The sequence below is a fragment of the Halichoerus grypus genome, chromosome 1, assembly GCF_964656455.1.
Source record: "Halichoerus grypus chromosome 1, mHalGry1.hap1.1, whole genome shotgun sequence".
Classification (NCBI taxonomy): domain Eukaryota; kingdom Metazoa; phylum Chordata; class Mammalia; order Carnivora; family Phocidae; genus Halichoerus; species Halichoerus grypus.
In genome coordinates, this window is record NC_135712.1 from 214884729 (window position 1) to 214908249 (window position 23521).

The following is a 23521-nucleotide window of genomic DNA, read 5'->3' on the forward strand; positions in this document are numbered from 1 at the left end:
GTTATTTATCTTATCTTAACTTACTATTTTATTTTGATTGTACATGTAAGTGACATCACTGAGCATGTTTTTGAGGCTCCTTCACCTTTAATTTTAATAGGACTCCAAAGAGGTAGGTAGGCTATACAAGTGGGGAAAGTGGGCATTGGAAAGAAACCCGGTGTCACTTGGTGGCGAGCTGGGAGTTTCAGGTCCGGAGGCTTGGCCCTGGACGCTAGCAGTTTCGGGAACAGCAATGTGTCGACAGAGCGGGAAGCTGAGCGGGAGGCGAGCGGAGCCTTGCCCGCACAGGAAACTACAGCTCCCGGCTTGCCCCGCGCAGCCGCGACAGACTACAAGTCCCAGGCTGCTCCGCGGCGGCGGGCGCCGGGCGCCATCTTGGTCGGCGGCGCGGATTGAATGAGCCCGCCGCGCCGCGGCCGCCGTCCCGAGCCGCGCGGGCCCCGAGCCGCTGTCGCCGCCGCCGCCGCCGCCGCCGCCGCCATGGCCACGCCGCTGCCCAGCCGCGCAGGCGGGCCCGCCACGCCGCTGTCGCCCACGCGCCTGTCGCGGCTGCAGGAGAAGGAGGAGCTGCGCGAGCTCAATGACCGCCTGGCGCACTACATCGACCGTGTCCGCGCGCTCGAGCTCGAGAACGACCGGCTCCTGCTCAAGATCTCCGAGAGGGAGGAGGTGACCACGCGCGAGGTGGGCGCGCAGCCGGGGCTCCGGCCTCTGAGGGTCCCCGGGGGCTCCCGTGCGCGAGAGGTGACACTGGGCAGGCCCCGCCCACCGGGGGGGTCCCCGGCGTTTCGGGGGGCCCTAGCGGCGCACGCTGGGGTGGGCCTCGGCCTCTGACTATACCCGGGGGGTTTCGGGGACCTCCCGTGGGTGAGGTTTGGAAGCCGGGCGGGCCCTGCCCACCTAGGGGATCCTCAGGGAATCTCGGGGGGCTCCAGGCGAGGGGTGCACACTGGGGCAGGCCCCGCCCACCGAGCAGTCCGAGGGATTTTTCGGGCGACCTGTGAGAGCGGGGCGCACACTGGAGCAGACCCCGCCCCCAGGGTTTTTCGGGGGGCCTGTGAACGAGGGGTGCACACTGGGACAAGCCCCGCCCGCCGAGGGGCCCGCAGGGGGTTTCGTGTATCCACTGAGTGAGGAGTGCAGTCTGGGGTACACCCGTCCTCTGAGGGATCCCCAAAGGATCTCGGGGCCCCCTGTGCGACTGGTGGGGATGGGGCAGGGCCGAGCCCTGAGTGGTTAGAGGCGATCTGGGGATCCCCTGGCTGAGAGGGTGTGAGCCACAGTAAGCCCCGCCCCTAAGAGAGGTGGGGAGTCTCGGGGATGCGCTAGGATGTTCTGGCGTCCTGGGAGGAAATTTGGTGGGGTTCTCTGGTCTCGGAGGAGACCGGGAGTTCAAGCTGTGTGGAGGGTCTCATGGTGGGGGGGGGGGTCTCTGGGGGAAGTCACGTGCTCTGTTCTCTGTGGAACTCTGCAAAGGTCCTATGATGAATTCTGGGGACTTGAGGGACTGGGGAGGTGGTTTGGCTGTAGGGTCCGTCTCCTACCCGCACCTGGGGTGGGTGGGCATCCGAGGGGAGGGGGTCTGATGCCTCAGGGGTCCCATGGGAAATTTGAGAGGTCCTCAGGTGGGCCTTGGAGCCCCCGTTGGCTGGTGGACTGGAGCCTGGTAGGTGATGGGGAGACGTCTGGTCTTGGGGATCCAGTGGGAAGTTTTGGTTTCCACGTGGGTCTCAGGGCTTCACGGCAGACTGAGGGAGAGGGGCTGGGTAAGCCCCGCCCCCTAAGGGCAAGTGAGGGCTGGGTGTCCTGGGTGGGTCCTTTCCTTGGTTGGGGACTGTGGCTCCAACCCAACCCTCCCCCAGTCCCCACGGGCCCCAGGCTCTTTTCTTACTTAGCTGGCCCCTGCTGGCCCCTTGAAGCCCAAGTGTGGTTCCTCTGAATAAGGGTGGGGGGTGGGGGAGTGCTCACCCTGTGGTTCCCCCTGAGGGCCCGTAGGAGAGCCAGGCCCTGAAGCCAGAAGGTGCTTGAGCCTAGGCTTCCCTAGGCTTCCCTATCCTGACCGTGGACCAAGTGACAGACTTGGGGGAGAGCAGCTGGGGGGTCATTTCGGGGAGCCACGTACCCTTTGTGTGACCCTGGGCAAGTCACTTAAACTCTCTGGGTCTCAGTGCTTCTTTCGTAAAATGGAAATAACAATGCCCCCCTTTTGTGCTAGCTGGCGGGGCGTGTGTGTTAATATGTGTTTTGTAGAATAAAGGACAGGCGCCCCGAGGAAGTATTCGTGGGTTCTCTCGCCCCTGTTTCATGGTTGCCAGGACGGGCAATGGCTCAGAAAGTGGCTTGGGTGATGACGGGGAGGAAGTTTCATTGGTAGGCGGCACGATGTTGCTCGGATGCAAACTGCTTTTAGTCTGTGTGACCTTGGGCAGGTTTTGTCATTAATACAATGGGGCTAGAATTGTCTGCCCCCGAGGTGGCCCCCTGATGTCCTCAGGATGTGGACCCAGTTCCTGCCTGCTGGGTTGGTCAATGCATCACCCGCGCTAGTTTCTTGTCTTTGCCCTGGCCTTGCTTGTCCCACCTGCAGGTGGGGTGAATGGCAGACAGACCTTTGGGGGTGATGGGCCTGGGGGACCCAGTGGCAGTGGCGTGCCAGTGGTGCTGGCCGGGTGTTGTACCTGGAGCCCATGCAGGAGCGCCTGGGGAACCCGATCCGATCCGCCGGCTGTCTGGGGAGCAGCATTATTCCCTTCTCAGCTGGTGAGGCCTCCTGGAATCCAGATGAGCTCAGGGAACAAAGGAAGTCTTGCTGTGGGTGATACACCTGCCCCACTGTGAGCTCAGGGGCTGTGCAGGGGCTCTAGGTGTCGCCCCGGGTGAGGGCCGTGCTCCCAGCTGGAGCTGGGGAGTTACCACCAGCTTGTTCTCCTGGAGCTTCCACCTGCCCGTGGGGCCAGGGGATAAATGCCGCTCGGAACTGGGCAGTGGAGGGAGCTGGTGACCTACGGAGGGAGGGGACGCTGGAGCAGCGAGCGCGGGGTGGTCACGTGGGCTCTTTAGAGGGAGTGACCTGGAAATGGCCTTGGCTGCAGGGGGGCCCAGGTTTGCCCGGCTCTGGAGAGGTGGGTGGGCAGAAGCGGGAAGGGGGCCGGGAAGGGGGCTCCAGCAGGAGGGATGTGTGCGCTTTACTTGACAGGCAAGCCATGGAGGCTGCCCCCAGGGACGTTAGTGGTCGTCAGGCTGGGGGTGCTCCTGGCATTAAGTGGTGCTCAGATGGCCCCACCCCCGAGGATGTTCCAGCCCCAAATGCCATTAGGAGAAGCCACTTCAGGAACCCTTTGAAGATGTCTTTTAAAATGTTATAAGCGTACCACATGCTTGTAGTAAAACCTAAGCAGTTGAGGTAAAACTGAAGCTTCCAAGCCCTTGCTGTTCTGCCCGCGGGCACGCTCTCACACGTGCCCACGTACAGGTCCCGCTGGGTGTTGGTCGGGCGGGCAGTGCTCTGCTGAAGAGCCATGTGCTCATGTCACTGGAGGGTTTCTGGAAGGGCTGGGGCCGGGCCGGATTTCTGTTTGAGAGAGGTCTCGTGTGCTGGCCGGGAGGGAGGGGACCGGGGAGGGAGAGGTAGTTCTCCAAGGAGCCTCCCCACTTGGGTGTTAAGTTCCTCCAGCCTTCGGTTTCTTTTCTCTTACCTGCCAGGGTGTCCTGTTGCTGCTGGGGGGTGGGGGCAGGTAGGGGGCTCCCTCAGGGGGACCCAGGGAGCAGGGGCAGGGTGCGTGAGCTGGGTGGGAGGAAGTAGCACTTGGGGCTGCCTGTGTCTGGGGATTACCTGCAGAACTGTGGTTCTTAGCCGGGAAGATTTCATCCTCCAGAGACTCGGGAACAGGAAAAGGCCACCTCGGGTTATCTGGACACCCCCCCATGGTCCCCCTCCCTGGCCAACACATGCTAACACATTTGTTCATTCTTGGCAGTTGCAGAATGCCATTAAAGACCAAACAAAAGGCCCAAGCCATTGGTCTCCCACTGCTGTGGCCCAGGCTTGTGCAGGGACTGTCACAGGTGCAGGGAAGCAAGTCCTGCCAGCAGAGCACCTGTTAGTGGTCTGAAAGAGGCTGTGTGCTTGTCCTCTACGAGCGTTTTCTACATTGTCCCGGGGCCGTAGAGTGGGACTGGCAGATGTTTTCTGAGCAGGGCCAGAGTCAGCATTTCCAGCTCTATGGGCTGGAAGTCTCCCTCACAGCTACTCAACTCAGCCGTCGCAGTGGAAAGCTGTCACGGACACTATGGAAAGGAATAGGCCAGGCTGCGTGCCAATAAAACTTTATTTATACACATGGAAACCTAAATTCCTGTAATTTGCCTGTGTCGCAAAATTTCTTTTTCTCCCGCCCACCCCCCCCTTCGCCATTTAAAGGTGTTAAAACTATCCTGGGCTTGCAGGCTGGACAAACACAGGCGGTGGGATGGAATTTGGCTTGTGGGCCTGAGTTTGCAGACCTGGCTGTAGATAAGTGCCTTATTAAGACAGATGGACATGGGCCCGCATGTGTGTGTGTGCACACACGGACGTGAAACACTGCATGGACTTAGTACTTTTATTTAGTAATCTCTACAACCGTGGTGCTCGAACTTCCACCCTGAGATCAAGAGTTACGCGCCCCAGACAGCCGGGTGCCCCAGAACTCGGTACTTTAACCAAGACACTTGAGGAGACTGAGACCGTGGCCTGGGAGCCCAGAGCAGGGTCAGGACGGGTGAATCCAAGGGGTTGCCAAAAATCTTGGTCGTGGAGACAAGCAATATGATGTATTTTTACTTACTCAACCTTATTTCTCGGGGGGGTGTCTCAGACTGTCTGTTAAAACCCCGACTCTTCTGGAAAGTCCCACCTCCCAGAAGCTCCTCTGTCCCTGGGCAGGAGATGGTGGTTACCTGACCACGTCGCAGGTCCTCGGCAGCTCCCTGCAGCCCCCTCTGCTCTGGGGCCTTTCCCGTGGAAGGGAGGGGTCCCGGCTGCCCCTGCACCCCCCCGGCCCAGACACCTGCTGGTATCTTGTAGTTTTGTGGGAGGTGGTGCAGCTTTCAAAGCGGCCGCCCTGGGAGTGGTTCTGCTTGTCCTCCGTCCACCTTCTCTGTCCGCAGCTTCATTGAGCTGGAATTTTCAGCCCCTGTGGCTCTTCCAACAACGCTCTACAGCTCAGTGGTCTCAGCGTGTTTAGATGTGTGCAACCATCGCCTCTGTCCAATTCCAGAACGTTCCCATCTTCCCAAAAGAAGCCCTGTCCCCATCAGCCATCACCCCCCATCCCTCCCCGGCCCCCACGAGCCCCCTTCCCATCTGTGGATGAGCCTGTTCTGGACGTGTCACCCACGTGGACTCACACCCCATGTGGCCTTCCATGTCTGGTTCCTCCCTGAGCGTCGTGGGCTCAGGGTCCATCCCCGGGGCAGCGCGTGAGTGCGCCTCGCTCCTGCTCGCGGCCGCGGGACGTGCCCGTGGGTGGTGGACACACTGTGTGTATCTGCTGGTCCACTGATGGACGTTTGGGTCGTTTATACCTTCCGGCTGCTGTGAACTGTGCCGTGAACAGGCACACAGGTTCATGTGTGTGCACGTGTTACTTCCACCGCGTCGGTAGGTCCCAGCAGTGGAGTCACAGGGTTGCAGGGTCAGCTGCCCGACCCCGGCGGCCGCCCCGTTTTCCACTCCCACCGCTGTGTGTGGAGGTCCCGATTTCTCTGTTGCTGCCAGTATCTGTTATCCTTTGTCTTTTTGACTCTGGCCGTCCTAGTGGGGTGGAGGGGCTCTCTCACCGTCCTGGTTTGGTTCCAGCTGTTTGTAAACGCCTGTGCTTGGCCCTCTGCACATAGACGTGGGGGATGGGGGAAGGTTGGGGGTAACAAGGCCACGGAAAGCATGAGCTGTGTGCCCAGCTGGTGGGTGACCGGGGTGGGGGACAGGGGACCTGGGCAGGTCCGGCCGGCTGGGGTCACCCTGGGGTAGGGGGGCTGAGCTGGCGGGGGAGGCCTCCGGCGTTAGTAGGAGCTGTGTCCAGCCCAGGAGCGCCTGCTGTCGGTGGGAAGGGATTTCTCCGTGACCTGGGCCTTGCTGCACCCCTCAGGTGAGCGGCATCAAGACGCTGTATGAGTCGGAGCTGGCCGACGCCCGCAGGGTGCTGGACGAGACCGCGCGGGAGCGGGCGCGGCTGCAGATCGAGCTGGGGAAACTGAAGGCTGAGCTGGAGGAGGCAAACAAGAGGTAGGTGTGCAGCTGAGGTGTGGTGCGTGTCCGTGGCCCCGAGCCACACCCACACACCCTTGGTGCGGGCTCATGCGGGCTGGCCCCTGGGGGGTGAGGGTGCTCTGTGGCCTGGCCCTCTAGCTGGCCCTTCCCACCACCTTTGGTCCCCAGCATAATTCAGCCCAGAATGGCCTAGACTTGGAACCACACGGTGCGTGGCCTTCTCAGCCCGGCTGCTCTCGCTCAGGGCTGTGGCGCTGAGGTGCCTCCGGGGAGGAGGTCCGCTGGAACAGAACAGAGCACAGAGGCGGCCCCACAGTCTGGGCACCTGGTCTTTGGCCAAGGGGCAAAGGCCGTCTGTAGTTTTAAGCGGCCAGGTAGCCTGTATCCCATCAGTTTAGTAGGTTTTTTAATTAAAAAGTGATTTGTGCTTCTTTGGGAAGATTGAGGAAATTCCAGAGTCAGCACTGCCCGAGACCCCAGCTGCTCTGCCTGGGATCAGTGCAGATTCCAGAAGCCTCCGGATGCCAGGGATCCTGTGTGTAGCTCCTTGTCTGGGCCCAGGAGTCTTGTTTTTTCTGCTTAGCAGTCACAGATGCTCACCGGTGAGAAAGTGAAAAATGCAAGATAGTGTAAAGAGAAAAGTAAAAGTCTCCAGCAGCCTTGCAGCCTTCCCCCAGACACAGCCACCGTGGCCGGTCTGAGCGCCCCCGCGCGCCTCCATCAACTCATGGAGGACGCCGGAGACAATCGGGGAGGGGGCTTTGGAGGCCGCGAGCCTTTCACGAACGTCCCCCTGGGTCATCAGATGTCCTCTGTGCCGGGAGTCTGTCCTGGCCACCGGGATGTTCCCGGGCCCGGGGCTGGCTCACCAGGGGTGCCGTGGCTGTGTGAGGGAGGACCCGACAAATAGGCCACATTCTCCCGCTTAATCCTCCGGGACTTACTGTTACACAGATGAGGAAGCCGCGTTCACACCTTGAAGCTCGTGAGACGTGGCCAGTGAGACATAAGCCAGTGGGAGCCACCAGTGCCCCTGCTTTCTGGGCCATTCTGCGTAGTTCTGCAGAATCCAAATATTGGATAAAGTTGTTTAGAAATTTTCCACATTGAGGCGCCTGGCTGACTCAGTTGGAAGAACATGTGATGCTTAATCTTGGGGTCGTGAGGTCAAGCCCTACATTGGGTGTAGAGATTATTTCAATGAACTTTTTTTTTTTTTAAAGATTTTATTTATTTATTTGACAGAGAGAGAAATAGCGAGAGCAGGAACACAAGCAGGGGGAGTGGGAGAGGGAGAAGCAGGCTTCCCGCCGAGCAGGGAGCCCGATGCGGGGCTCGATCCCAGGACCCTGGGATCATGACCTGAGCCAAAGGCAGACGCTTAACGACTGAGCCACCCAGGCGCCCCTTAAATGAACTTTTAAAAAAAAGAAAAATTTTCCACATCACCTGATGCCTCTGTTTCTGTTACCCTGGTTTGGTCACTGATCTCAAACTTACCAGGCATATCTCACCCCAGGGCCTTTGCACTTCTGCTTCCTCTGCCCGAATGCTCTTCTCCCGGAAATAATGGATCTGACTCATTCTTACACTCCTCTCATCCAGGTCTATTTCAAGGGTGACCCCCGGTGGGGCTTGTGTGCCTTAAAAGTGTGGTTTCCACCGGCTTGTGCTCATCCCTCACCTCCCGTCCCGCTTCCTCTGCCCTCCTAATGCAGTTTCGCATCTGACAGGTGGCACGCTTCACTGTCATCTCATCGCACGAGAAAGTTCTGCATCGGGAGAGCAAGGGTATTCCCCGGTGTATCTCTGGCGCGAGGGTGGCATTCTCCACAAAGTGGGCCCTCAGTAATGGGTGTCAAACGAATGATTCGTTTCCCCAAACCCCTGCAAAACCTGCTCTAGGGGCTCAGGTTGTGCAGCCCCCAGCCCCATCGTGGGTGGGAGAGCAGGACCGTGCGGTGTAAGCTCAGGGACGAGGACTGCAGGGACCTTGAGACCCTCGTGGAGGAGGGCAGTAAAATGCCCCAGTGGAGCTCCGTGTTCCCAGGGCTGCTGTGGAGGACACGGGCAGCTTGGCGGCCGAAGTCACTGGTCTCTGCACCACCCCCCTCGTGCAAGCTGATGCTGCGTCCCCAGTGGTTCTCACTGGGGGGGGGGGCGCACCAGGACGCTGCTCGGCCCCCACAGCGCTGCCTTGTGAGCAGCGCTGGGGGGAGACCCTGGGTGTCCCCACTCTTGCTGGGGACGGTTCTGTCAGCTCCCGGGTGGAGAGGTGGTATGCATTCAATTCCAAGAAGATGGAGGATTCCTTTGAGAAATGTTCAAGAGCCTCAGACCCATGCTAGTAATAGCTGGGCGTTAAAGAATCTATTTGCCATCTTTAATGTTGGGGAAAATTGTCTCCTAGAATATCAGATGAACCTGCTTAAAGTAGCTTAAGTTTACAAACAAGATCGACTTTTCAAAGGCCAGGATTTTAATATGCAACTTTAATAAATTATACGTTAACTTTTTAAAAAATCGTTCTCGGGCGCCTGGGTGGCCCAGTTGGTTAAGTGACTGCCTTCGGCTCAGGTCATGATCCTGGAGTCCCAGGATCGAGTCCCGCATCGGGCTTCCTGCTCAGCAGGGAGTCTGCTTCTCCCTCTGACCCTCCTCCCTCTCATATGCTCTCTCTCTCTCTCATTCTCGCTCTCTCAAATAAATAAATAAAATCTTTAAAAAAATAAAAAATAAAAATAAAAAATCGTTCTCCCCTAAATGATCCCTCCTGTGTCGAAAAATCACAAAAAAATGACATTAAAGCTCTTTCCGTGAGGCTTTTTTGAGCGCTTGTATTTGTTAGCTGGTGGAGTCCTGATGTGCAGAGCAGGTTTGAAGAAGGGGCGGCTTTTTGGGCGACAGCCTGAGCCCCGTTACCCCAGAGCAGATGCCCACAGCTCAGAGGCCAGAGTGAGCTGGTCCCTGGGCTTCCTGGCGCTGCCTGAGGGGCCCCCTGTAGCCCCCCCACCCCCAGCTCGCCCCTCGTGCTCCTGCCTAACGCCCGCTCTTGACTTGCAGCTCCAAGAAGAGGGAGAGTGAGCTCACGGTGGCCCAGGGCCGCGTGAAGGATCTGGAGTCACTGTTCCACCGGAGTGAGGCAGAGCTGGCCGCCGCCCTCAGCGACAAGCGCAGCCTGGAGAGCGACGTGGCTGAGCTGCGGGCCCAGCTGGCTAAGGCAGGTTTCAGGCGGGTTTCCCCAGTCTGGCGGGGAAGCTGGGGGCCGGCGAGAGGGCTGCGGGCGGCAGGCGGATGTCCTGGGGGGGGGGTGAAGCCTGGGGCTGGGATGCCAGCGGCTGCCTGGTTTCCAAGCCCTCGACAGCCTCTGTTGGAGTGTGTGTATTTAAGGGGATCCCTGGGCCCTGAGAGGCCACACGGAGCGGCAGACAGTGTCACCTCAACCTGCTGTCGTGTCTCCCAGGCGGAGGACGGTCACGCGGTAGCCAAAAAGCAGCTGGAGAAGGAGACGCTGATGCGCGTAGATCTGGAGAACCGCTGCCAGAGCCTGCAGGAGGAGCTCGACTTCCGGAAGAACGTCTTTGAGGAGGCGAGTCTCAGGGCCGACCGCACCCCCACACGGGAAAGTTCGTGGCCTCCCACTTCCCGCAGGGCAGAGCCACGATCGGGGTAGGCCGGGGCCGTGCTCCCTCCGGAGGCTCCAGGGGAGGGTCCTGCTGCCTCTCCCAGCCCCGGGGTGGGGAGTGGGGGGCTCTAGGTGTCCCCCGAACTCGTGGCCGTGTCCCTCCATCTGTGCTTCTGCCTTCACGTGGCCTCTCCCCTGTCTCTGCTCTTCTATCTCTTATGAAGACACTTGTCATTGGTTTAGGCCCCACCCGGATGATCCAGAAGGATCTGATTTGGAGATTCATTAATCCCATCCGCAAAGCCCCTTTTCCAAATAAGGTGACACTCCCGCTTCTGGGGATTAGGACGTGGACACATCTTTTGGGGCGCCACCATTGAACCCACGGCAGACCCTCTCTGTGAAAGGGAAGGGGCGGGCCCCTCTGCTTCTGTTGCTTCCTGGGTCCCCCCCACCCAAAGCTCTGAATCCCTGGGCCTGGGCTCGGGGGTATGGCGGGCCCACCTGGGAGTGAAGGACATTCCTGGCAGTTAGAGCTGGGTTTCTGTGTCTTCTGGGAACGGATGTGGTGTGGGGCCCCTCCCAGCTCATCATCACAGAGCTCATTGTCCTGTCACGGCCCAGAATGGAACTCCGGGGCCAGCCGGTTCATGCACTCAGTGCCCGGGGGAAGCTGCTGGTAGGAAGCATGCCCATACAACTGAGGAGCGGTCTCCAGCTGCAGCCAGGCCCCGCCAGGACCAGGGCCAGGGCAGCTGGGGAGGAGCCCCTGAGGGAACCCCTGAAGGCACCCTCCAGAGCCCTGAAGCCTTTGAGGGGGTCTGTATGGGGCCCTGAACTTGTGAGGAAGGATCCCAGGAAGATAGCCATGCGGGGACCTGTGAGGGGAGCCCGAAGGACACCCTGGAAGCGCTCCTGGCGGGGCTCCCTGAGGCCGGTGGCCAGGAGCTCCTGGCAGGGAGCCATGCAGGGAGACTTGCGAGCGGCCATGGGGGGCTCCATGAAGGTGGGTGTGCTGGTCCTGGACTCCCCGAGCTTCATGGCTTCTTTGTAAACAGGGCTGGCTTCCTTGAGAAACATTGCTATTGTTCTTACAAGCTGATGGCACGGTGGTAAGCGACTGCTCTCTGTGCTGGAGTGAGTTTCTTGGAGGAAAGGGCACTCGCCTTTCCTTGGAGCCCGGGGCTGGTGAACAGCGCCCTCTGCCCGCACCTGAGCCCGCCCTGTGTCTGGGGCGGCTGTGCGCCTGGGCCCAGACCTCCCGCCGGTTTGTTTAGTGCTGCTGTGGCGGCCGGCCTCCTTAGGGCCGGGTCTCTGTGCCTCGGACCCCAGGTGCCTGAGACAGGCTCGGCAGGAATTCTTTTTTTTTTTTTTTTAAGATTTTATTCATTTATTTGAGAGCGAGAAAGAGAAAGCATGAGTGTGCGAGCAGGGAGAGGAGCAGAGGCAGAGGGAGGGGGAAAGAATCTCAAGCCGACTCCCCACTGAGTGCACAGCCCAACTTGGGGCTCGATCCCACTACCCTGACATCATGACATGAACTGAAACCAAGAGTTGGATGCACAACCCAATGAGCCACCCGGGTGCCCCTCGTCAGGAATTCTTTTAACCACCGCTTTATTGAAATATTCCTGTACCATGAAACTGTTAAAGTGTCCAAGTTAGTTGGTTTTAGTCCATTTACAGAGTTGTGCAACCTTCACCTCTACTTAACTCCAGAACATTCTGTCGGCCCAAAACGAAACCCCGTCCCCATCAGCGGTTACTCCCCGTCCGGCCCCCGCGAGCCCCCTTCCTGTCCGCGGATGAGCCTGCTCTGGACGTGTCACCCACGTGGACTCACACCCCGCGTGGCCTTCCGTGTCCGGGTCCCTCCCTGAGCGTCGTGGGCTCGGGGTCCGTCCCCGGGGCCGCGCGTGTGGGCGCCTGTGCTCGTGGCCGAGGGACGCTCCCGCGCGTGGGGGACAGACACTTGCTTGTCAGCTGGGGGCCATCGGGGCCGTGTCCGCTCTGTGACTCACGCCGCTGTGACTCTCCGGCGGTTCGTCGTCTTGAGCGCTCACGTGGACTGGGGCTCGGGTTGAGGACACTGGTGACCCCGAGGCCGGGGGCCCAGGGCGGGGCGCTGCCCGCCGCGCTGACCGCCGCGCTCTGGCGCAGGAGGTGCGGGAGACGCGGCGGCGGCACGAGCGCCGCCTGGTGGAGGTGGACAGCAGCCGGCAGCAGGAGTACGACTTCAGGATGGCGCAGGCGCTCGAGGAGCTGCGCGGCCAGCACGACGAGCAAGTGCGGCTGTACAAGCTGGAGCTGGAGCAGACCTACCAGGCCAAGGTGCTGGCGGCGGCGGGCGGGGGGCGGGGGGGCGGGGGCAGCTCCCGGCCCGCCGCCCGCCCCTCACACGCCTGTCCGTGTCCCTCCAGCTGGACAGCGCCAAGCTGAGCTCCGACCAGAACGATAAGGCCGCCAGCGCCGCCCGGGAGGAGCTGAAGGAAGCCCGCATGCGGGTCGAGTCCCTCAGCTACCAGCTCTCCGGCCTCCAGAAGCAGGTGACTCCCGAGGGCCTGCCCGCGCCTCGGCCCTGCCGCTGCTGCGGGACCCTCCTTCTGGCGCCCCGGGTGTAGACGGCCACGAGCGGCGGTGTGCGTGATGCATCACCCCTTCCCTCCTGGCCCGGGGAGGGGCGCTGTTGGGCCCACCGACCACCAGAGCCCTCGTGCTCCGGGCCTCCTGCCCGCTGTCGGTGCCCGTCCGCACACGCAGCCCGGTGGGCTTCTCTGCGGGACCCGCAGAGGCCGCCCTGACCTGGCCGCCCGGACTCCCCCCGCCGCCCGCCAGGCCAGTGCCGCAGAGGACCGGATTCGCGAGCTGGAGGAGACCATGGCTGGGGAGCGGGACAAGTTCCGCAAGATGCTGGACGCCAAGGAGCAGGAGATGACCGAGATGCGGGACGTGATGCAGCAGCAGCTGGCCGAGTACCAGGAGCTGCTCGATGTCAAGCTGGCCCTGGACATGGAGATCAGCGCCTACCGCAAGCTCCTGGAGGGCGAGGAGGAGAGGTGGGCGTGGTCTCGAGAGAGGGAGGGCAAGGGGGCAAGGCCGGGAGGGAGGGGTGCAGGGGGCGGGGCCGGACGAGGAGGCGGGGCTGCGGGGGTGGGGCTGGGTGAGGAGGGGAGAGAGGCGGGGCCGCAGGAGGCGGGGCTGCGGGGGGCGGGGCCGGACGAGGAGGCGGGGCTGCGGGGGTGGGGCTGGGTGAGGAGGGGAGAGAGGCGGGGCCGCAGGAGGCGGGGCTGCGGGGGGTGGGGCTGGGCGAGGAGGAGGGGAGGGGCGGGGCCGCAGGGGCCGGGCGAGGGGGAGAGGGGCGGGGCCTCAGGGCGGGGCCGGGGGAGGGGAGAGGGGCGGGGCTGCAGGGGCGGGGCCGGGCGAGGAGGAGGGGAGAGGCGGGGCTACAGGGGGTGGCGAGCCAGCGGCTTGGGGCCCTCGGGAGCCTGGTCGGCCCTCGGTCCCGCCCGCAGGCTGAAGCTGACCCCCAGCCCGGCGTCGCGCGTCACCGTCTCGCGGGCCACGTCGAGCAGCAGCAGCGGCGGCGTGTCCACGGCCGGGCGCCCGGGCCGCAGCAAGCGCAAGCGGCCGGAGGCGGAGGAGTCGCCGGGCCCGGGCTCGAGCGGCATCGGCTCCGGCAGCAGCAGCAGCAGCGGCAGCAGCTTCCACCTGGCGCAGCGGGCCTCGGCCTCGGGCGGCGTCGGCATCGAGGACATCGACCTGGAGGGCAGGTTTGTGCAGCTGAAGAACAGCTCGGACAAGGTGAGGGCCTGCAGCCCGGGGCGCGGGGCGGGGGCGGCCTCCCCGAGCTGTGCGTCAGGCGCAGTGTCCCCTGTGCCAGGACCAGTCCCTGGGGAACTGGAGAATCAAGAGGCAGATCATGGAAGGGGAGGAGATCGCCTACAAGTTCACGCCCAAGTACGTGCTGCGCGCCGGCCAGACCGTCACGGTAGGTGGCCGTGGAAGGCCGGGCGGTGGGAGAGTGGCCGCGGGCGACCGACGTGAGTGGTGGCTGGGGTGTGGGGCGTTCTTGAGAAGCAGGCAATGGCTTGAGGGGGCGGGGGGCAGTGGTCGAGTGACTTGGCTCTGAGAAGAGCTGAGTCCTGTCGCGGGTCACCTGTGTGCCCTTGGACCCTCCCTGGAGCCCTCTGGAGCCCCGTGGTGACCCGTCAGCATCGAAGTCACAGGCGCCGACCCCGGGGTCTGATGGGCTTCTGGTCTCCGCTCAGCCTGCGTTTGGTGACGTGAGCCCTTGGCCACCAGACCTCAGTGTCTCCTTTACCCTGGCAACTGTCCTCCATCCACGGGACCCAGGGGGCAGGGACCGGGCACTGGCTGGTGGCACGTGGTACTGAGCCTGGAGCCAGCATTGATGGGGAGGCCCTCCTGTGTCCCCAGGTGTGGGCTGCTGGTGCGGGAGTGGCCCACAGCCCCCCCTCGACACTCGTGTGGAAGAACCAGAACAGCTGGGGCGTGGGCGAGAGCTTCCGGACCGTCCTGGTCAACGCCGACGGGGAGGTAAGTGCCTGAGGCCTGCTGGGGGCCACCTCCATCCTGGCCCTGGAGTCCCTCTTGGGGTCCCCATCTCACCCTTACCACCCCACAGGCCCAGGGAGCACAACCCTGGGTTTGGAATGTGGCTCTCGGTGTGCCAAGTCTCGACCGGAGCACCCTGGCCTGACCACCACCGTGACGGGCTGCGCCCCGCTACCCGAGGGTCAAGTGTGGTCTTTCTCCTGCGCAGGAAGTGGCCATGAGAACCGTGAAGCAGTCCTCGGTGGTGCGGGAGACGGAGAACGGGGAGGAGGGAGAAGAGGAGGCAGCGGAGTTTGGCGAGGAGGATCTTTTCCATCAACAGGTAGAGGCCCCCAGGTGGCACACGGGGACGCACACTCGGACACGCACACCCACGCGCGCGGATGCGCATGTGTCCGCCCCCCCGGCAGGTCCCGGGGCGGTGCTCCCGCTGCAGCGTCTGGGCGAAGCTGGCGGTGGCTGGTTCTTGGCACCGCCCAGGCCTTGCCCCCACTGGAGGGCCGCACGCCCACCGCCCCCCAACCCTCCCCAGAGGCGGCCCGTGGGGGGAATACCCTTGCCTCCTGGCTCTTGCCCCTTGTGTGGACCTCAGGGCTCTGGCCCGGGGGTCCCTAGGAGTGGGGTGTTGAACCCCAAGCACCTCCGGGTGGCACCGGTGTAGCCTCGAGGGTCCTCAGTGAACGGGCTCTGAGGCCACTGCTCCTTCCCGCCAGAGATACCGGGGCTTAGGTAATGGTGTTCGGGCGAAGGGTCCCTGAGGCTCTGGGGCTGAGCTGCAGCCCCTCTGCGTGGTAAGACTCGGGTCTGACCTTTAAGTCCTGACAGCCTGTGTAGCTGGGAACAGAAGCAAGGGAGACATCGAAGGTTCTGGATCAGGGACAGCTGAGGCTGAAGCTGCCGGCCCCGTCGACTTGCTGGGTGGGGAGGGGGCGCAGGCCCTGGTGCGGCCCCTCCCCGGCCGGGGTTGGGGGACCTGCCTGGCCAGGTGGGCACGTGCAGGCCTCTGAGGTTGCCGGCCTTTCTTTCCAGGGGGACCCAAGGACCACCTCAAGAGGCTGCCGCGTGATGTGAACAGAACACGCCTCATCAGCTGTCTTTACCCAGAGCCACCGAAAACTATTTTTATATCATTGGCTGTCTTTAGTCCTTGATACATTTCTAGAGAATTTTTAAGCATACTGCCAGAACATGGGGGCGGGTCTCTGTGATCTTTCCTATTGGTGGGCTTCCTCGGACCCTTCCTTCCATCACCACTGGCCAGACTTCTTTTTGGTGCCCCATTTCACCATTTGGTTGAATTCGAGGCCGAAGAACCTAATGGCTGACGGGGGTTGGGCGTGGAGGCTGGAAGGCCGGGCCAGGCTCAGGGGCGGCTGCCGGGACTGGGGCTCTTGTCTCTGGGAGCCGCCCTGTGAGCCTCAAGTGGATGGAGAGCAGGACTGCCTAGGAGTTCAGTCGTTTTATGAAGCTCCTTAAAAACCAAATCCAGAATCCAGGTTCTGACGTGGGGCGGGGGGGTAGGCGCATCCCCTGTGGAATTTTGGTGGCCCGGCCGCAGGTGCTGAGGGGCCGGGGTGCAGGTTTTGGCCGCCCGGCCTGGGCTGGGGCTCTGGTGTGCTTGTGGTGGCGGTGTGCGGCCGCAGGCCAGGTTCCTACGCACATAGCGAGGCACTCTTCCCTGCCTGGCTGTCTGGCCCTTGAGTTTCTGGAGCTTTCTGTAGTCCAGTTCCTAAGCTTGCAGGACCAACGGGGCAGGAGAGAGAGATGGAAACCCAGGGAACAGGGACAGCTCCGTTTGGAGACTTGTCACCAGGTAAATGGCCAGGGGACAAGTGGAAAGGGAAATGGAGTCACCTTGGAAGCAAGTGCCCCTGGTTTCAGAGCCACTGTCCACAGGGAGCAGCCACTTCCGCCCTCTGTGAGGAGAGCAACTTGAGGGTGAGCCCCTGGACCGCCCACACCGCGTTTTCCCACTCTGTGCCTTGTGCATGGGGCTGAGTCCCGACGCCCGCCGTCCCGTGTGTTCCTGTGCGTGCCCCGCTAGCCTAGCTTCTGTGGCGACTCCTCGCTGAAATGCTGTTTCTCAGACATGCTGGTGCCGGCTGATTCCACAGGATGGCTCCGCGGCCCCCAGTCCAGCTCCTGGCCGCCCGGCCACCTCCGCGTCCGCTTCCCATGTGTACCCCCTCCCACATAGATACACAGAAGTTATTTTTTTAATGGATATTTATTTTTTTACATTGGTCAGTACTCAGATTGCCGGATTCCACTTGAGGCCTCATGCCAGCGTCACTGGGACAGCCCCCCCAGGGGCTGGAGTTGAGGGAGGCTATCTCGGTGACCTCTGAGGCCCCAGACGGCAAATTCCTTCAGAAAGTGCAGCTCGAGTCTTCAAGACGTCATACTGAGCCATGGAGGCACGCTGTCCCCACAAGGCAGCCCGTTTACAAAGCAGCCAGCCCTTCCCAGCTCGCCCTAGGCCGGGAGCAGCACGCCTGCCTCCCACCTCGGGGGTCCCCCCCCGTCTCACTTCCCTTGGAAACTGCTTGTGGCCGGAGGGTCGGAGGCTTCTGCTGCATCGAGAATCTGCCCGCAGCCCCTTGCTTTAGGTCTAGTTCTTTCCATGGCCACCCGAGTCCCCGGGCCGTGCGCTCGGTTCTTCTCGTGGACGGAAATGTCTCACCACTCCTCCCAGCGTTTCTGGTGGGCCCTGGGGAGCTCGCCCCGCCCCGCACATGACCTTTCCCGTGAGGGCCCCCGGCTGTGCATCCCCCCCCCCGCGCCCACGCCTCGGGGACCACGCGCACAGTGCGGGCCTGGAGTGCAGAGGCTTGCGGCATTCGGGGGGTGGGGCTGGGGGCCTCCCGACAGTGTGTGCCCTGGCCTCGGCCACATCCTGCGAGGTGTCTTGGGGGTCTCGTGGGCAGGGAGTGGGCCCCCCTCGTGTCCGGCAGGTGATTCCTGTGGTCTTCGAGCCGGTTCCCCCCGTTCCGCCCGCCCCGTGGCGGCCCTGGCCCGGGGGAGGGGTGCCCGCAGGGGGGGGACGGGCACTGGCAGGGAGGTGCTGGGAGATCCACAGTGGAATCCAATGTGACAACGTCAGCGTCGGCCTGGGAAACAGTTCGTAGTCGTCATTCTTAGCTTTAAGCCGCTTTAAAGGACGCGAGACGGTTCCCTCTACCCGGCCAGCGGCAGCTCGGCGACCCCCGGGCGCGGTCTGACCCGCGGCCCTAGGGCGCGCCCCCGCCGGAACACCAGCACGACCCGCCGGGGGCCGGCCCGAGCGAGCGCCGGGCGGGGGAGCCGGGGGCGGCGTCCACGAACTTGCATGCCAAACGTGTGGTCTTTTCCTTTCTCCAGTGATTTGTAATATGCATTTTATGACTGGAAACTTTTGTACAACACTCCAATAAACATTTTGGTTTTAAGTGCTGCCCCCGAGTCGGCTCTGACACAGCTTCCCCGGCCCGGCAAGAGGGGCGTCGGAGACCCCGCTGGTTTGCCCGGGCCTCCCGTGCCGGCCTGCCCCTTCGGTCACGTGACGCGCCTGCCGCGGGAGGGGCCTTGTGCGCATGCGCGGCCCGCACGGCGAGCCGGGAACGTCCTCTCAGCAGCCCCCGTACCTCCCACCCGCCGGCACCATGTCGGAGACACGCGCGGCCGGCGCCGAAGCCGGTTGTAGACCGCGCTTGCGCGCAAAGTGGGAGGGGGGGGGGTGCACGGCCTTGTGGTAGTTGTAGTCCGACCCGGCTCCGCTCCCAGCATTCTCGGACTTCATTTCCCGTGGTGCCCTGGGCGGCCGACTTCCGGCGTGGGTACGGGTCGGCGCACGCGGCCTCGGTTCGGTTGGCTTTGCGGAGCCATGGAGGGTGGCTTCGGCTCGGATTTCGGGAGCTCCGGAGGCGGCAAGCTGGATCCGGGGCTCATCATGGAGCAGGTGAAGGTGCAGATCGCCGTGGCTAACGCGCAGGAGCTGCTGCAGGTCTGGGGTCGGGCCGGGGCGGGCGCTGAGGGCGGTGGGGTCCGCTGCGGGCGGGTGTCGCGGCTGAGCTCGCGTGTCCCCACAGAGGATGACGGACAAGTGCTTCCGGAAGTGCATCGGGAAGCCGGGGGGCTCCCTGGACAACTCGGAACAGGTGAGACCGGCGGGGCCGCGGTGGGGCCCCTGCGCGTGCGCGGCCGGCTGCCGCGGGGTGGGGGCGCCGGCCGGGGCCGGAGCTGAGCCGCGCGCCCTCCCCGCCTGCAGAAGTGCATCGCCATGTGCATGGACCGCTACATGGACGCCTGGAACACCGTGTCCCGCGCCTACAACTCGCGGCTGCAGCGGGAACGAGCCAACATGTGACCCCGTCGCGCCCGGCCCCCGCCCTCCAGTCCAGTTCCATAAACGCCCTTCGCGAAGCGGGGGTCCGCTCGTGCGTCCTGCCTGCCCGCGCGTCTGAGGAGACCGGCGACCCTTGGGACGCTGCTCCCCCCCGCCTGCCCGCGAGCGCAGCGTGGATCCGGGGGCCTGGGACTTGGCCAAGTGCCGGCAGCGCGGCGGCACGGCCCCCGGCGTGCACGGGCTCACCTCGAGCCTCGGGCGGAGACTCCGCGGCTGGACTCGGGCCGCACCTGAGCTGAGGCCGCCTGACGTGGGCGGGCAAATAAATGAGGGAGGGCGGAAAAGAACCCGTCGCTCTTCTCTCGGGGTCTCTGTGGGAGGTGGTGGCGCGCGTCCTGGGTGCCCCGCCCGGACTGAGCCTCTTCCCCCGGACCCGCCTCCCCTCTGCGCGGCTGGGCGTCCGCGATGACCGGGAACAGGGTCCTTGCACGAAGGGGACTTTGGAAGAGGAGGCTGGCCAGCCTCGGAGGGTGGTCCTCGCCCCCAGGAGGCCTCGCTTCCTCTCCCCCGCACCCTCCCACCCCCAGGCCGGGCTGAGGGGCGGCAAGTGGCCCTGCTGTGACACGGAGGTGCTGAGCCGGCTGGCTAGGGACGAGGGGCTGTTTATTGCAACAAAATACGCAGTGAGATTGCGCCCGGTTACCCGCAGCCCCTCACCTCCCGCCCGCGCCCAGACTCCCCTCCTCGGGCAGAGGGGCCAGCCGCTTCCTGCTGCCTTCACCTCTCTTGTCCCAGGCGTGGGCAGCCACGGGCCGGTCACTCCTGGATGTTCTGCCCGATCCAGCCTCTCACAGCAGCCACCCGAGTATAGACACCCGGGAAGTGGGGCCGTCCGCAGCCGTAACCCCAGCTGGTGACACCAGTTAGCACCCACCGGCCGGAGGGCTCCCTGCAGGCCAGGGGTCCCCCAGCGTCACCCTGAGGGGAGGAAAGGAAAGGCCTCAGAGCAGGCCAGTACCCCCTCCCCCCCACAGATGCCCTTGAGCCTGGGCCGCTTTCCCCTGAGCCTCCTAGTTCCTGGGAGATGGGATGTGTTAGGACCACCCGCTCCTTTGGCCGGCAGACATTTATGGACACTGGGCATTGGTCTCGGGCCAGAATGGGACCTCGCGCTGCCCAGCCTCCATCCCTCCTGCAGGGCCCAGGGGCAGGATGCCCAATAAACGGTGGTGGAGTGAGAATTCGAGGCGGGATCGGTGCCCTACTTGGCGGGCTGGAGAAGTGGGCGTCGGAGCGTGGCACCTGCCCGGTAGGCCTCGCAACGATGAGAACTTGGCCCCGCGACCCCCGCCCCCGCGGGTGCGACTCTGGCCGGCGGAGCGCCCGCTCCCGCCGCAGAGTGCGCTCACCGAGCAGCTGTCCACGCCGCCCTGCGGGAAGCCGGCGCACAGCATGCGGCTGCTGATCTGCACTGGGTAGAAGCGGCGGCACGTCTGCTCGCTGAGGATGCGCACGGCCGCCTTCTGCAGCTGCCGCGCCATCGAGCCTACGGGCGAGACGGAGCCGGATGGGCCGGGGGCGCGCTCGACGCCGCCGGGGGCGCGGGCGGGGGCCGGCGGGGGGCGGCCGCGCCTACCTCCCTCGCGCACCGAGCCCCAGCCGGTGATGACGCAGCGCGCGCCGTCGGGGGGCCGCGGCGTGGGCTCGGGCAGGCAGATGGGCCGCACCAGGCGGCTGCGGCGCACGGGGCCCGCCAGCTCGAGCAGCGCCACGTCGTAGTCGAGCGTGTAGAGGTTGTAGAAGGGGTGCTTGTAGATGCGCGCCACGCGCTCCAGCTGCCCCCCGGCGACGCTCAGGAACGGCGTGCCCAGGAGGGCCGCCCACTGCTTGGGGTCCCCGTAGCTGCGGGCCGCGCGGGGACAGGTGTCGGCCCGAGTGCCCCGCCCCCGCCCGCTCCCACGCACTGCGGTGACCCCACGCGCTGTGTCTGGTGGCCGTAAGGTCCCGGCCCTACCTGCCCGCCCCCTCTGGCCCTGACCCCTAGCCTGGTCCACCCTACGGAGCGCCCTGCCACGTTGGGCCTGGTGCCAAGTCCCAGTGGGCTGAGCCAGGGAAGGAAGGGCCCCAAAGCTGCCCGGAGACTCCCCGCCGCAGGCCGGGCCCGGTGTTGGGAGCGGCTGCGGCCGGGGTTTGGTGGCGGTCAGCTCGCGGTGGTGGGTGAGCAGGGGAGGGCTGTGTAAAGGAGGCGGCGGCCTGGGGCGGGGGTGCCGGCGGCTGGGGAGGGGTCCTTCATGGCCAAGGCAGGGAGTTCTCGCCCGCGAAGTCGGCCCAGTGGACCCCCCGGGCCGGCGCGTTGGGGCGGCCGGACTCACACATCGAAGCAGTGCGCCGCCGACAGCAGCCACCTCTCGGCCACCAGGACGGCCCCGCAGCGGTGCTCCCGGCGCCGCAGCCACAGGCTCACCTGCCACGGCCACTCCCCGCGGCCCGCGGCGCTGCCGCCCACGATCCTGGTCGTCGCTGCCACCGGGGCCAGGCCGCAGCCTGCGGGGGAGTCGGGGGCTGCTCAGCGGCTCAGCGGACGGACCCCGCCTCGCAGCCCCGCCTGCGCACCTAGGGTAGGAGGAGCGGCAGTGGGCTGGGGGACCTGGCTCCGTAAGCTCCTGGAAGAGACCCTGGACCTGGCGCTTGGTTCTGCAAATGAGCCCTCTCTGGGCGCTTCTAGGTAACATTTGGAACCCCTTCCTGGCTGAAGTCAGGCCAGCACCTCCTCTCACCTCCCTGTCCAGCCCCAGGCATGTCTCAGGGCGCTAGGAGCCGAGTTCCCTGCTGCCCCAGGGCCTTTGCACACCCTAGGCTGCTGCCCAGTAGGCCCCTGCCCTGTCCCTGCAGCTCCAGCGCTGCCTGGTCTTCTGGACGCCCTCCCCGGTTCTCCCTCCCAGGATGCCTCCTCCAGCTGTGACATCCCCCCGCCCCCCCCCCCCGCCCTCCCCACAACAAGACGCGCTCTCAGAACACAACTGCAGGAAGGACAAACCGTGGTTTCAACGGGTGCCGCAGGAACCCGTCCCCACCTATGGGGGTGCACGGGGACCCGCCTGGTCATTCCCATAGGGAACCTTCCTCCTCCAGAACGGCCCCCCTTCCCCAGCCTGCTTTCCCACCCCCGGGCGCCTTCCCTGCCCTCCAGCCTCCTGTCCCAGCCTCAGCTGGAAGGGAAGAAGGGGGAGACGAGAGGCCACCCTCCCCGTTCCCTCTCAGTCCCGAGGACCCGGACCAGGAGGCCTGGGGAATCGGATGGAAACTGCTCCTCTCTGGAAACGTCGTCCCACACGGAACAGCGCGGCAAAGCATGCCATGTCGGGGGGCTTCCTCACCTCTTCTGCGCCCCAAGCTAAGAACCTGCAGGCTGTAGCTGTCAGACTAGGAAGTCACCAGGGTGGGAGGCCAGACGCAGAGAAGCCAGCTGCAGACTTAAGGAGACACGCTCCCCCTCTCCGCGCGTCGCTGCTGGAAACACTACAGCCAGACCCGCAGCAGCTACTGCGAAGGGGAGCTGCCCCTTTGGCCGGGGACGGCGGTCTCCCGGAGATTAGTTTTCCAGGGCTCTGGGCCGGACGCTCTGCGCCTGTCTCCACTTTGTGTTTCCCCAGGAAACAGGACCCGGGTCCCCCTCAGAGTTGAGACCTATGCCCAGACCCTCGGCACGTGGTCGGCTTTGCTCCTAGCCAATCGAGACGCTTCCAAGGTCCCCTACACCCCACCATGCGCCCAGACCCCACAGCGACGCGCCTCTTCCTCTGTTTGGTTCTGATGGCATGCAGGCAGCCTCGAGGCAAGAGCCCATAAGCCTGACTTTGTGGGGACAGGTCTGTGCCCGGGCAACTCAGGATCGTGGGGCCAGGACTCCGTACACACGTGTGCAAGGGAAGAGGAAAAGAATAGCCCCGGGGACACATCCTAAAGGTTGGGATAGGCCAGAGGATTACAAGCACTTTCCCCCAACTTCCGTGTCACAGGGTTAGACCACACACATACCCTGAACACAAGGACAACAGGGACCAGGGGAGGGACACTGATGGAGGAGGAAAGCAGGGAAAGGTCCCTGGATCAGCGTCTCTGGAGGGGAGTCGGTGAGGATGCTGGGGATGGGGACTCGGAACATCGGAATTCTGGGAAACTCATCAGTAAGAAGGAAAGTGGGTGCAGGTACCCAGACCAGCAGCCCCGTGTGCTGAGTGCCTGCCTCCTTTGGGGGAAGCTCCCAGAAACTTGCTTGGTCCCTGCTGACCTGCCTCCCCACCTGAAGGAAGCCAGACCAGACTCTGTCCCTCAGCATCTGGATGTGAGCGCAGAGCTCATGTCTGCTGTGCCCAGAGAGGCAGAGCCAAGGGGCTTCCGCTGGTGCCTTCCCGCTGCCCCCCCAGCCCCCGGTCTCCACCCCACCCGCCTCACCTTTGTCTAGAGAGCCCTGTGTCTGGGGCAAAAACACTTCCTTCCCTCTGAGTTCTGCTCGGGTGACCATCCCACCCCTCAAAACCAAGGCCGGTGGGAGGGGTGGGCTGGTCGCTTGGACGGGGGTCCACCCACACAGCCCACGTCCCGCAGAAGCCAGGCCTGGCTCTGCCCTCAGTTCCCCCGCAGCCAGCGCCCGCTGACAGGTCCCGGCTTGACCTATAGGAAACCAGCTGTATTTGATGGGGCTTTATTTCGGACCCGCAAATACATGTTTCATACTTCTGAT

General features: G+C 63.8%; 3 protein-coding genes across 3 annotated transcripts in view; 2 read left to right on the plus strand and 1 right to left on the minus strand.

The window, feature by feature from the left end:
- The first annotated feature begins 391 nt into the window (after positions 1-391).
- Positions 392-17886, plus strand: LMNB2 (lamin B2). Its single transcript, XM_036100990.2, has 12 exons — positions 392-687; positions 6132-6268; positions 9317-9473; positions 9717-9842; positions 12039-12209; positions 12299-12424; positions 12714-12934; positions 13391-13679; positions 13759-13866; positions 14316-14435; positions 14662-14775; positions 15483-17886. The coding sequence occupies exons 1-12, from the start codon at positions 400-402 to the stop codon at positions 15522-15524; spliced, it is 1899 nt and encodes a 632-aa protein (XP_035956883.2). The 5' UTR covers positions 392-399; the 3' UTR covers positions 15525-17886.
- Positions 17887-18225: 339 nt separating this feature from the next.
- Positions 18226-19124, plus strand: TIMM13 (translocase of inner mitochondrial membrane 13). The gene is made up of 3 exons (XM_036100996.2): positions 18226-18435; positions 18521-18589; positions 18700-19124. The coding sequence occupies exons 1-3, from the start codon at positions 18316-18318 to the stop codon at positions 18796-18798; spliced, it is 288 nt and encodes a 95-aa protein (XP_035956889.1). The 5' UTR covers positions 18226-18315; the 3' UTR covers positions 18799-19124.
- Positions 19125-19521: 397 nt separating this feature from the next.
- TMPRSS9 (transmembrane serine protease 9) overlaps positions 19522-23521 on the minus strand; it is a 30435-nt gene continuing 26435 nt past the window's right edge. Inside the window, exons 15-18 of the mRNA XM_036100982.2 lie at positions 21150-21321; positions 20414-20679; positions 20187-20323; positions 19522-19755 (exon numbers count right to left, since the gene is read on the minus strand). Of these exons, the coding sequence (XP_035956875.2) occupies positions 19594-19755; positions 20187-20323; positions 20414-20679; positions 21150-21321 (737 nt within the window). The 3' untranslated portion in view covers positions 19522-19593. The remainder of the gene's footprint in view (positions 19756-20186; positions 20324-20413; positions 20680-21149; positions 21322-23521) is intronic.